General features: G+C 50.3%; 1 protein-coding gene across 1 annotated transcript in view; it reads right to left on the bottom strand.

Annotated features, from left to right (window-relative positions):
• Positions 1–428: 428 nt before the first annotated feature.
• The window catches only part of GARIN5B (golgi associated RAB2 interactor family member 5B), a 33,278-nt gene continuing 19,538 nt past the window's right edge, over positions 429–14,168 (bottom strand). The window contains exon 9 of the mRNA XM_013008004.1: positions 429–482. Coding sequence (XP_012863458.1) covers positions 429–482 — 54 coding nt within the window. The remainder of the gene's footprint in view (positions 483–14,168) is intronic.

Raw genomic sequence — 14,168 nt, 5'->3', positions numbered from 1 at the left:
GTGGAACTGCCAACCCCACCCCACCCCCGAGAGTAGAAAGCCTCCTCTTTCTCCCTGGGAGCGGCTGGTGGGTTCGAACTGCTGAACCTGAGAGTCAGCAGCCCAAGTCACGGCAAAGAACTCATGGCATAACATTCACCATCTTGCAGGTGGAGTCACGATGGCGCCCAGAATTGGGAGCGTGCACGCAGACCCCACCACGGCGCACCAAACCAGGAGGGCAATGTAGCCACGTGGAGGACTGCACGAAAAGATTGGGCTACGGGTCAGCCCCAACCAGAGCCAATCTGACCCCTGCTCTGGAAGTCGGTGCGACAGAGAGCCACACTAACCCTTCGGGTGGGGAAAGAGCCGACTCACCACGCCCACGAGGAAGCAAACCCAGAAGGAAAAGGCGAAAGGGACAGTCGGCCTAGGCTCCACCTGGCTCAGCACGCCGGAGGATGAGGTCCTTCCGCGGAGCTGCTGAGGCACAGGGCGAACTGTGGGACCAGCAACAGCTCAAGACAGTGGTCCCCTAAGGAGTGTACTGCAACAGAGGGCAGTGACGTGACGGGGGGACACACGGCGGGGACATCACGTGGGCTGAATCCCCCGGAGCGGGACCAACCAGAAGGAAGCTTAACAGATCAGCAATTGGAGCAAAGCCAATCCACGAAGCCCCGAAGGAGCCCCAAAATGGACTTTGGGCTAGGAGGGGCAACCCCCGAAACTCCCCCAGACCAGGGGAGAGACTTACAAAGGCCAGCGGACAGGCCTGGAATACTGCATGGTTTTTCTTTTTCTTTTTTCTCTCCTTTTCTCTCTTCAACTTTTGTTTTCTTACTGTTTGGACTGGGGCATTGCTGCTTTACCTACTCACACAAGACAGACATGGGAAGCAAGATCAGGGAGAAAGCAACGGGGCCAACGACCCCAGAGGGTCTTGGGGGGAGAACGTGGGGGTGAGCAAACAACGCCGCAGCCAGGGGAACAACCAGGGAATTAGAACCAGCATCTAGGAGTCTGTAGCGATCCTGTGGGTATTAGAGCCACAGCAATCTAGCTGAGGTGGAAGAAGGGGGAACGTGATGGGGGGGCAGGAGGAGGCAGAAGGAAACAGAGGAAAGCTCCAGGAAGCAAAGCTGTGGACAGAGGTATTAACAGAGGTGTGTACTTGTGCAAAGACATGAGTCCATAAAAATAGAGGTATTGGCCTATGGACACGTATGTATAAGGCAATGCACTGAGGCTGCGGACGGGCCTTGGGGCTCAGCTCATACCCTCCCTCAACACAAGCACACTTTGTTCTAACAAAATGGCATTTTGTTATGCTCTCCCCCTCCCCCCCCCCCGCCCCCCAATCCCTGAAGACAAAATGGGTGCATAAGCCGAAGTGGTGAAGACAGCGGATGGTGCCCGCTATTAAAAGATATCGCATCTGGGGTCTTAAAGGCTTGAAGTTAAACAAGCGGCCATCCAACAGTGAAGCAACAAAGCCCACATGGAAGAAGCACACCAGCCTGTGTGATCATGAGGTGTCCATGGGATCAGGTATCAGGCATCTAAGACTCAGATTAAAACCATAACCAATGTGAATGAGGAAGAGTATAGAGCGGACACCCAAAGCCCATCTATGGACATTGTAACATCCCTTCACAGAGGGGTCACAGAGAGGGGATGAGTCAATCAGGGTGCAGTAGAGCACCGATGGATCATGCAATCTATCTCTGGTCCCTTGAGACCTCCTCACCCCCCACTCTCATGACCCCAGTGCTACTTTCCATTCTGGACTGGACCAGAGCATGGACATAGGTACAGGCAAGAGATAAAGGTCAGGACACATGGAATCCAGGAACAGGAACAGGAACAGTGATACCAAAAGGGTAGGGGGAGGGGGGAGAGCAAGAGAGGGGAGGAAGGGGATAGGGATCGCAATGACTGGCGCACAACCACACACACTCCTCCAGGGGGAAGAACAACAGAAACCAGGGGGGAAAGGAGACGGCTGTCGGTGTGAGAGAGGAAAACAATAATCTATCAAGGGGTCACGAGGATGGGAGGAAGGAGGAGGGAGGAGGGAAGGGAAAAACAAGGAGCTGATCCCAAGGGCTCAATAGAAAGCAAATGTCCAGAAAAGAACGATGGCAATCTATGTACAAATACATCAGATACAATTGATGTATGGATTGTAACAAGAGTTGTAAGAGCCCCCAATAAAATGATCTCAAAAAAAATTCACCATCCTAACCATTTAGAAATGTACGGTTCCATGGCGTGCCTGACCCAAGCCCCGTTCTTTCAATCACCCCAAATGCACATGACAAAGCAGACCGTGAGGAAGGAAGACTGCGGAAGAATGGATGGATGTGGATAGTGGAACTGGCCGGCATAGTGGAAGGCCCGTGGATTGCAGGGAGAAGGGAAAGGAGCCTGTCTTGGAAGTACGGCCAGAATGCTCCTTAGATGCCGGGTGGCAAGACGTGCACATACTTAAGCAGTATCCACAGGAGGGGCCAGGCGCTGGAGCAGGACATCATGCTTGGTAAAGTGCAGTAGATCCCGGGACTGGACCGCAGCATACTCGACATCATCGGATTTCAGCTCGAAATGTGGAGAAATGTTTGCGTTGGAGCGCAAGCAAAAAATCTGAATCTGACCCAAGGCCCGTGAATGCTGTCAACAGAAGCAGTCCGTGTTTCCGCCCCTCGGCGTTCCTTGGCATTGTTTAAACCTTTTGCAGCTGTGTTCCAAGCGTTCTGCTAAAATTTTCTTAGTTTTTGTTACTGTTTGTACTGTTTTTAGATGAAAAAAACATGGGTTCTAAGAAAGAGTTGCTTGAAAGGAATCATCATGGCAAGGAACTGGTTAACCGTGTTATGGACAATTTAGAGAACAGTTAAGGAAACGCCAACAGCAGGCCACATTAGACAGATTTTTCGTTTTAGAGAAAGCCAGCTAGGTCCTGGTGAAAAGAGGCAAACAAGGGGGGGAAACCTCCCGAAAAGCAGCTACCAGTGGATTTAAGGAAAGGGATCCCCTTTCCAAACAATGACTCTCCCCGTGCCTCCTCTCCACATCCTCGACCACAGACCCAGATCCCCATCAATCTCAAGGTTTGGGCCATCCTGTAGTTGTTAAAACACTTTTTAAGTGCTGTGTTTCTTATTTAAATTATATTAAGTCTGAACTTATTTGCTTTGACATTTCTGTGTAATGTTTTGTATAAAAAGGCAAGGTGAGGGTAAAAACTTGGTGGTCGAGAATGGATTCATCCGTGTTCAGTTATTTCTCATGGGAAAAATCGATTCGGAACTCGACTGCATCGCCTCGCGACACTCCTTCTAGAACAGATCAGCGTCGAGATTCTACCGCACAGCACCTTACTCTGTCCCCTTTAGGGAGGGCACCCTGGTCGCACGTTGGGTTAAGTGTTTGGGCTGCTAACTCCAAGGATGGCGCCTTCGAACCTGCCGCTCTGGGGGACAAAGACGAGGCTTTCTGCTCCCAAAGCTCACGGGGCAGTTCTGCCCTGTCCCACAGGGTCCCTGGGCGTTGGAGATGCCTCCATGGCAGTGGGGTGGGTTTGATGGTGGGTTGGGGGGGGGGCTGTATGTAGGCAGATCACCAGGATTGCTCTCCTCCTGTGGTACTCCTGGCCTAGTTCCCACCCCTGACCTTTCTGCAGGCGGCAGAGTGCTTTAAGCATCGCACCACCAGAGTTCCTGTCCATCAGCCAAACTCTCTCACTGCATAACTACAGTTGAACTGGCCCTATGGGTGTCTGAGATGCTACATTTTTACAGGAGTAGGCAGCCTCATCATTCTCCTGAGGAGCGGGCTGGTGGGTTCGAACCGGTGACCTTGCCGTTAGCAGTTCAGAGTGCAGACCAGGACGCCACATTGCAGGCAAGAAGACCCAATGGAGCCGAGTTCTACTCTGGGGCAGGTAGGAAGAGGTGGGACTGGGCTGAGTCAGAATGGAGTCCACCATAACATTGACCTGGCTGTTTTGCACCCACCCACCCCACAGTCGTGTACATCCCACCCCCCCATCACTGCCACATGGCAGATCCAGTGGTCACCTCTCTGTCCTCACCCTCCTCACACAACCCTTGTCCTCCCTTCTCTGCTTCTTCCACCTAGTGTCAAGGGCACACCCCAACTTCTCTGTGACACCCCCCACCCCAATCTGGTACCTCCCCTCTTAACGCCTCACACTTTGTCTCTTCTCTGTTTCTTCTGGATGGAACTGCCTCTCCCCCATCCGGCCACCCACCCAAAATATGACTAATTGAAAAAGACAAACCACGTGTTGTAAATGCTCACCTCTGGCTGTGGTCAGAATCCCATTTGGGAGTGGGTTGTTGTGTAGTGAAGACCCTATTATGCTTCCTTAATATGAGGGATATAAAAAAAATCTACGGAAAAAGCTCCACTAGGCTGGGTGAGCATTGAGCAACTCTGTTAGTGCACCCAGTGGCATTGCCTGGGAAGGTGATGCGAGGGAGGGAAAAAGAGGAGCTGATACCAAGGGCTCAAGTAGAAAGGGAATGATGATGATGATGGCAACTTATGTACAAATGTGCTTGATACAATTGATGTATGTATTGTTATAAGAGCCCCCGGTACAATGATTTTTTAATATGGGGAGATAAAAAACATTACAGTCACAGAAACTCACAGGGGCAGCTCTGCTCTGTCCTATAGGGTCGCTGTGAGTCGGAACTGACTCGATGGCAGTGAGGTGAGGCTTTGTTTTGAGGTTACTTCCACTAAATGACTTTTTCCTCGTGAGTCTGGGATCAGGGAAGGTGGGGGAAGATCCGGATTGGGCTCTGATTCAGCCATGAGTGAATAGTGGTTGTAATTGTGATTGTAAGCACTTGGGATCGAACTAGGGGATTCGTGAAGTTTTGTCATCTTGCTGAGTTTTAAAGGAGCCATCTCAGAAGCAGGAGGCGGGGAATCCTGATGCCAGAAAGGAGTGGAGTGTGTCCTTTGGACCCTGAGATACCTGTATACTGAGCCCCTTCCATCGGGGAGACAGGGATGCTGAGGCCAGCAGCAGAACCAGGAGCCAGAGCATGAGACAGGGCAGTGGACTTCCCAGCTCACAGAGCAAGTGAAGCGGAATGCCCTTGGGCAGGATGCTGGCTTGTGAAGTGGGCCGTCTCCTGGAACTCAACTGGGGGAACTAGGTTTGCTGACCTGTGGAACTAGAGCTGGGTGCTTTAGGGACTGAGGCTTATGGCAGAGTAGTATGCCCTCTGGACATTTATTGGCAGCTCTAAAAGAGCTTTGCTTTATAATATTGCCCGAGCAGGGCAGAGGCCAGGCCAAGAGGTTGTGAGCCAGAGAGAGGCTTGTCTGTTTCTCGGCAGATGAAAAGATGTCTTAAATAAACAGCGGTGTCCCCAGCATTTCTGAGCCTGAGTGGTAACCTGTTCACTTCTCTCATTAACCAAGCAAGCTCATTGCTGCTCCAGTGGGTCCTGGTGGGACAGGGCAGTCAAACTACCCCTGTGGGTTCCTGGGAGCAGAAAGTCTCATCTTTCTCTCAAGGAGTGGCTGGTGGTTTCGAACTACAAGCCTGTGGTTGGCAAGCCAACTCATAACCCACGATGCCACTGGGGCTCCCCCAACTTCCCTCATGAACCTCATAATGGCGAGTACTGTCTGTGAGTTCTCAGTAGCCATGCATTGAAGCGTGGGACCCCGCTGAGAAGCAGAGTGTGTGGCAGCAGGGGAATGACAGGAGTCATCACTGGCCAAGGAGGTTTGGGGGCGTGTGCCTGTCTGGCCTCAGACTCACTGCGGTCTGCCTTGGGCTGATGTCCATTCTGATTCTCCATCTCCCTTGCCCTCTTTGCCCTGTCGACGTTATGTTAGTGAGACAGGACTAGGAAGCTGTTACAAAAGGGCAGAGATGAAGAGAAGAAAACACAGCCCTGGCCACCGAGTGGACTCGGACTCACAGCGATCCGACAGGACAGGGTAGATCTATCTGCCCCTTGTGGGTTTCCGAGGCTGTTACTCCTGACGGGAACACAGAGCCTCATCTTTGTCCAGCTAGTGGTTTCGAACGGCTGCTGACCTTTCAGTTAGCAGCCCAGTGTGTATCAGCCCCACGCCATGAAGGGAGGAGAGACGCCCCAGCAGGCGAGGATGGCCAAGGACCTGGGAAACAGGCGCTGAGGAGACCCCCCCCCCCCCCCAGACACAGCAGACACAGAGAGAGAGAGAGAGAGAGAGCCCTGAGTTCAGACTTCTCGCCTCCTAAGCTGTGAGAGAATGAATATATTTGTTAAAGCCACCCAAAAGACAGGAAACGTATAACTCGGACAGACCTATGTACTCCTGTGCTTATTGCAACCATTTCCACAATAGCAGTTACCTGGAAACCACTGACAACCCCACCTAGAGAGGAACGGATAAACAAGCTCAGGTACACTCCTCCTGCAGAATTGGATCCATCTATGAACCACGACAACGACCCTCTTAAACACCGCAAGACGTGGGCAGAGCTGGAGAACATTGTGCTTAGCAAACTCAGCCCACCTCACGAAGATAAACGTTTTAAGGTCGCCATTGTTACAGAAGAAATGCCATTTATACACAGACACACAAGACTCTGGCTACTACGAAGAGGTGCTGGGTGTGGGGGAGAGGACCGCCAGTACAGGGGAGAGGGGAGGGATGACAACATCAACATCAACCACATCAACAACAACATCAACTACATCAACATCAACAACATCAACTACATCAACAACAACATCAACTACATCAACATCAACAACATCAACATCAACAACAACAACATCAACTACATCAACAACAACATCAACTACATCAACATCAACAACATCAACTACATCAACATCAACTACATTAACATCAACAAAATGCAGGGTTAAACTTGAAAGAAAATGTTTCGTTTTGTTTTTTAATTGCTTCACAGAAGAAAAAAGAGACAGAAAGAACCTTCCAGACTCCTTACCCTTCAGATCCAACCTTCTGTCCGAGGCAGATAGAAGGGGGAGACTCAAACTGGAGTGCACTTGGGGTCTGTAAGGACATGAGCGTTCATTCAGACCTTTTTTTAAAAGCCACGGTTTCCTGGTGTTCTAGAGAAGGAAGACATCCATCTGTACTCGCTCTACTTGCCAGTGGCCTCAGCCCCCTCACTGCCTTAACTACCATCCACAGACGAACCACCGTGTCTCATCCCCTGGGCCCGCGCCACTTAGCCATCCACGTTGCTGCCAACCCAGTGTCTTCACCCAACACCTCAAAGCCCTGGCAGTCAACTCGAAGACGCTCCCCATCTCTCGTCCCCCACACCTCCTCCACTCGGCGGCTTGGCTTCCTTGATGCTGTTGGTGCTCCCTACCTCCTCTCTGAGCCCCACAGCCTGAACCTCACCGTCACCCTCCACGCCACTCTCCTCCGCATCTACACGCCCAGCCCCTGCACCACGCCATGGGCTCCACCTTCAGACTAGCTCCAGAGGCCATCCCTTCCCAATGCCCAGCTCCTGTCCAAGCCACTGCTACCCTACACGTGGCGTCCATGCCCTGGAAGCCTGAGCCTAATCAACAGCCACTCCAAGCGGAGCAGAGGAAGAGAAACACTGCTTCCTTAGGAGGCGAGCCCACGGAGCACCCTTCAGCAACGAAGGCTGTTTGGTGGGTGCTCAACTCCTCCCATCGTCCAAGTCACAGTTATACCATTTTTTTCCCCAACACTAAGAATCACATGTGACACAAGGGTGGGTATGTCTTCTTAAGATACATAACAGGGCACAGTGGCAGGGCCAGGCAACGCAGCTAAGGGAGAGCTCTGTGCCCCTCGGTCCGCAGGGATCCGGCAAGCGCCCTCCCCACAGCCAACATGCCCAAGCGGAAGGTCAGCTCTGGCCACGAGGGAGGGGAGGGAGGAGCCCGAGAGGAGATCAACATTAGGTTGTCGGTGAAACCTGCCCTTGCCCAAGTGGAGACGAAGCCAAAAAAAAGCCACAGAAAACGATAAATCTTCAGACTAAAAAGTGCAAGTGAAAGGGAAAACAGGCCGAAGCGGCTGAACCAAGAAACTAGAGGAGATGTACCTGCCGAACATGGAGGCGAAACACGAGGAGGGTCCAGCCTCGGGGGAAGCCGGAGAAAAGAAGCCAAGTCTGGGGAAGGTCCAGCTACCGTGTCTCATCAGCGGGCCTGCTGTCTGCCTGCTGTCTCCCTGCTGGTACAATCCACAGGGATATTTTTATCAACTAGATTGCAAATGCAAGATTTTTAAGGGGGAGGAAATTCCACTTTATCCCCCCCACCACCCTTTTTTTTTTTCCTCCAAGCGTACATGCTTTTAAAGACGTGAAATCATTTATGGGTTGTTTAATTTGGGGTATAATCAGAAAACAGTGGGACGTTGAATGGTGGGAAGTTTGGACTGTGTAGAGTGTCAACATACCATTCCATGGGAGGGGCGGGGGCGAGGGGGGGCGTTTCTATGTCCCTAACCCCAAAGGTACCCAGTGACAGATTGGAGTCACTCTCGTGCATTTGTATAACTTGAACATTTAGCATTTTGTTTTCCATGTTTTCGTTTTTCTTAATAGAATTGGGTCTGCAAACCATTTGGTCATCATGGCTTTCTTGTCAGAACTGTGTGGGTCCTTTAGTGACTTTGCCTGTGGTGGTCCGTTTTCCTGGTACCTTTGTTATGTGCTGTGAAGGACTGAACCTTGGGGGGGCCGCCTGTGTGACCTTGAATTGTGAATTGGTGGGAAGGAGGATGGAGCAGCTTATCAACAAGATAATGGTATTTGATCATCTCTTTTAAAAATGTTGCTAGCTCTCCCCCAGTATCATGACCCCAGTTCTACTTTGATAACCTGGCTAGACTAGAGCAGGTACGCTGGTACAGATAAGCACTCTTGACACACAGAATCCAGGACAGATTACTGCCCACCCCCCCGAACAGTTTAAGATATGAAAATAATAATTTACAATTTATCAAGGATTCATGAGGGTGGGAGTGGAGGGGAGGGTGGGGGGACAGAAATGGAGCTGATACCACGGGCTCAAGTAGAAAGAAAATGTTTTGACAATGATGATGGCAACCTAAGGACAAATGTGCCTGATACAATGGATGTGTGGATTGTTCTAAGAGCTGTAAGAGCCCCAATAAAATGATTTATTAAAAAAAAAAAGAAGAAAAACCCCACCCCAACAACTTTTAAACGATCACATTAAAACAAAAAACAGCAACGTTGCTTCCAAATGCAAGGCTGGGCCGTCACCGGAATGTAGAAACGAATTGTATCTGCGTGCCATTTTAGGGTTGTGGTACGCGTGCACTACGGATTGTGTACACATTGCTCAGGATATCTCTGGACTGATCTCAAAACAACCAATAAAGTGCCGGTTACGAAAGGAAAAAAGAAAAAAGATGCGTGAGAGGAGACAGAGCGCCACACAACACGGACAGCAGAGAAAACCCAGTGAGGGTACATGGGCTCAGCCTGACGTCTACTCTCCAACAATCTTACGCCACGGAGCCCTTGGGAGCAATCAAGACGTACAGGGGTTAGGGAACTACGACGGGTCTTAAAGGCTCGGAGTTACACAAGCCGCCGCTCAGCAGTGAAGCAACAAGCCCACGTGGAAGAAGCACACCGCTGGTGCGATCCTGAGGAGTCCTAAGGACCGGGTAACCAGCACCAGCAGACACATAACAAACATAAGCATATTGTTGAGAACGAGGGGGGCTGGGAGCGGAGATCCAAAGCCCATCTGTAGACAGTGGAACAACCTCCCCAGAGAGGGCCCACAGGGAGGAGATGAGTCAACCAGGGTGCAGTAAAGTATCGATGAAACTCGCTATAGTCCTCTGGTTCCTTGAGGCTTCCTCACCCCCCACTACCCTGACCCCAGTGCTGCTTCCTGGTTCAGACTGGACCGGAACATGTACACAGGTCTAGAGAGGAACGGGAGCTCACGACACACAGAATCCAGGAACAGGAGCGGGAATAGTGATACCAGAAGGGTAGGGGGAAGTTGGGGAGAGGAAGGGAGAAAGGGGGAACCGATCGCAATGACTGACACATAACCATACACCCCTCTCCAGGGGGAAGAACAACAGAAAACATGGGGGAAGGGGGACAGCGGTCGGTGTGAGAGATGAAAATAACAACAGTGTGCAATCTATCACGGGGTTATGAGGGAGGGGGGAGGAGGGATTAAAAACAAAGAGCTGGTACCGAGGGCTCAATAGGAGTAAATATCTAGAAGAGAATGAGGGCAACATATGTACAAACATGCCTGATTCAATCGATGCTAAGAGTTGTACGAGCCCCAATAAAATGATTTTTTTTAAAAGGAGTACTACAAAACTGGTCCTATTGTATTCGTTTTAATTCTGAGCACCGTTTGCGGAAGGCTGTGGACGACAAAGGCCACAGTCTATGTATGTGCAGAGCCCCCACTTGTAAGAGGAGGCCTCCGGGGAATTCTTTCTGGTCCTGAACCGGAGCTGTGCGTAGTCCCGGCCCTGGACGGAGTGCACTGGAAAGTGGGTTACTTCCATGCCCCTGAACAGCCCGGGGAGGTGCAGGGTTCCTGAGGGACTTGCTGGGACGTGACCTTGATGGAGATCACTGTTCTGGGGATGGGGAGTGTCCTGCCGTCTTGAGTTGTGCTCTGTAAGTCATGCTCTGACTGCCTTGGTCGGAAGGCCCTGGCCCTGGATCAATCTCGTAAATTCTTCTAGGTAACAAGTGTCCACGTTCCCAAACGGGGTCCTCTTCCAGCTGCCGCAGCCCTACCTGTAACATGATGACCTGATCTTCCGCCAATCGCGTTTTCACGGTCCTTTCCTTTGCCTCCCCACCCCCACCCCTATGTCCTTTAAAAAACTCTGGTATCTCAGTAAACTCCCGGGCTCCATGATGACCTCGTGCTAACGGTCTCCCCTGATCCGGCTGATGTGTGTCCTTGTCCTGCTTAAAGAGACTGTGTGAAAGTTCTCCTCGAGTTGTATTTGAGAGGTGGAACCTCTTTTGGCCCCTAGTTTGTTCCCTAAAACAAGACTTAACACCTGGCTGACTTGGCAAAGTACCAGAGAGGACTGCAGGGCCGGTCCCACCATGAGACCCGACGCCCCCTCACTGACCCCCAGTGCTGTGGGGACAGCACTGGAGACACTGTGTGGAAAGTGTGCCCGGTCTACCGCAAACACACACAGAGGGGCAAAACACAAAGGGAGTGAAAAAGGGCCGCAAGGGGAGCAAAGTAATAAAGTCCCGAGGAATCCCAAATATTGGCTTCTGACTCAGGGGGCAGGGTGTGGCACCTGCTCAGACCCCATCAGAAAACATCCATAATGATCAGCAGACAGGCTTGGATCCATAAGCCCCCCTGCCGCCCTTTCCTTTGTTTTTCTCTATGTCTGTCTATATAAAATAGAGAGACGCAACGGGGAACAGGGGAGAGGGGAGGTCGGGGAAAGGGAGAGGGGGGCTAACAAACCAGAGACGAGGAAATAATAAGGGGTCTGACATGGATAGGGAGGAGGGTGTAGAAAGCCTGGTGAGGTTTGATCAGGGCATGTAATCGAAAGGAATTACTGAGAGCCGAATGAAAGGCGAACATCATAGTGGGACAAGAGGTAAGTAAAAGGAAATAGAGAAAAGACTATTTATAGCGGCAAGAGCTATTTATAGAGAAAGGCAAGTATACATGTAAATATATTAAGTTATAATGATAGGGATATAGGTCTAGTACACATATTTAGAGGTTAAGTATTAAAGATAGCAGACAAACTTTGGGCCTCTACTCAAGCCCTCCCCTCAATGCAGGAACACTTTGGTCTAATAGCCTGGCATTCTGTGATGCTCACCTTCCCGACAAGACTGCTGAAGGCAAAATAGGTGTATAAACAAATGTGGTGATGAAAGCTGATGGTGCCTAGCTATTAAAGGATTTAGTGTCTGGGGTCTTAAAGGCTTAAACAAGCGGAAATCTAGCAGGGAAGCATCAAAGCCCACATGGAAGAAGCACACCAGCCTGTCGAAGGGATCAGGTAACATGTATTAAAAGATATAAAACAGACAATTATAGTGATGCAAACGAGAGGGGCCAAAGTGGAGACCCAAAGCCCATCTGCAGACACTTGGACATCCCCTCACAGAAGGGATGATGATTCAGCAGGGGTGAAGCATAGCATCATCAGAACACACACATCCCTCTTCTTCTTTAAGGACCCCCCACCCCGACACTATCATGACCCCAGTTCTACCTTACAAATCCTCCTAGACCAGAGTACGTACATTGGTACCCATAAAAACTCTTGACACATGGAATCCAGAACAGATAAACCCATCAGGAACAGTAGTGGGAGTAGCGAGACCAAGAGGGTAGGGGGAAGGTGGGGGGAGGAAGGGGGAACCAATCACAATGATCGACATATAACGCTCCCCCCATGGGAACGGACAGCAGAAAGTGGGTGAAGGGAGACAGTGGACAATGTAAGATATGAAAATAATAATTTATAAATGACCAAGGGTTCATGAGCGAGAGAGGGTGGGGGAGGGAGGGGAAATATGAGGAGCTGATACCAAGGGATCAAGTAGAAAGAAAATGTTTTGAGAATGATGATGACAACACATGTACAAATGTGCTTGACACAATGGACGGAGGGATGGATGGTGATAAGAGTTCCCAATAAAACGATGGAAAAAAAAAGAAATAAAAATGGTGATGGCAACCTAAGTAGAAGTGTGTTTGATACATTTGATGTACGGGTTGTGATAAGAGCTGTAAGAGCCCCCAATGAAATGGTGAATAAAAAAATAAATAAAACAACATTTCAGAAAGCAAAATAAGCATGGCTGACTCAAAGCAAAGGCTGCGTGCTCGCTCACAGCTCACTCCAGCGACATCTCTTAACACACTCCCTGTGGCACCCGGCACCCGCCCCATTCTCAACAGAGCGAGAGAACCCTTTCAAACTTACGTCCGCTCCCACCACCTTCCTCCTCAGGACAGTGGATGCCTCACTCAGAGTCAAGGGCAAACTCCTTAAGTGACCTGCAAGCTTGGGTCCACTCAATCAAGTCCCGTTTCTCCTCCGACCTCATTTCCTGCGCCCCACCCACCCACTCTTGCTCACTCAGCTCTGTGTCTCACCTTGGCGCCCCCCATGCCTCAGGACCTGTGCTCCTTCCACTGGGAACGAAGCCCCCTTCTCCCCCCATCCTGCTTCAGGTGTCTTCCCACAAAGGGCACCAACGCAGGGAGGCCTACCTAGACCACCCAATCCAACAGGGTAAGCTGGCACCCCTAACCCCCTTCCCACAGAACCCATTCTCTTTTAAACCACACTGCAACCGACTTATTTTTATTGTCTGACACCCTCCCTCTGGGACAGAGTTTTGTGAATGGTGAGCAAGACCGGAGCCATTTTGAGGCAAGTTGGCCATGCTTCAATGTGCTCAATCCTGTTATACATTTAGCACTGTTTTGACTGTCTCCAAGGGTTCAAACAAGGGTTTGGGGTATTAGTTACTACTGGAACCCTGAGCCCTGGAGGCACTTGTGAGGAAACAACTGCAAGGTCGGAGGTTCAAATCCACTAGCCGCCCTGAGGGACGAAGAGGAGGCCATCCGCTCCTTTCAAGATGGACAACCTCGTTGTCAACTCTTGTGTATATAAAACTAAGTTGAACTTCATTGGGCCATTTTCCCTTTATCTAAATTTTGAGTTAAAGCTTCACGTATCAACTGCATCCTATTCAGATGCTATGATCTAATGTTGTTTTTTTAAAATCATTTCATTGGGGGCTTGTACAGCTTTTATCATAATCCATCCATCCATCCATTGTGTCAAGCACATTTGTACATAGGTTGCCATCATCATTTTCAAAACACTTTCTTTCTACTTGAGCCCTTGGTATCAGCTCATTTTCCCCCTCCCTCCCTCATGAACCCTTGATACTTTATAAATTATTGTTATTTTTCATGTCTTACATCGTCCACTGTCTCCCTTCACCCACTTTTCTGTTGTCTGCCCCCCTGGGGGGTTATATGTAGATCGTTGTGATTGGTTTCCCCTCCCCTACCTTACCTTACCCTCCTGGTATTGCTACTCTCAATACTGGTCCTGAGTTTATCTGTCCTGGATTTCCTGTG

This window comes from Echinops telfairi, unplaced genomic scaffold (genome assembly GCF_000313985.2).
Source record: "Echinops telfairi isolate 266 unplaced genomic scaffold, ASM31398v2 ScPeMD7_655;HRSCAF=1070, whole genome shotgun sequence".
NCBI lineage: Eukaryota > Metazoa > Chordata > Mammalia > Afrosoricida > Tenrecidae > Echinops > Echinops telfairi.
The sequence above is the reverse complement of the archived record's forward strand: the minus strand, read 5'-3'. Positions and strand labels throughout refer to the sequence as shown.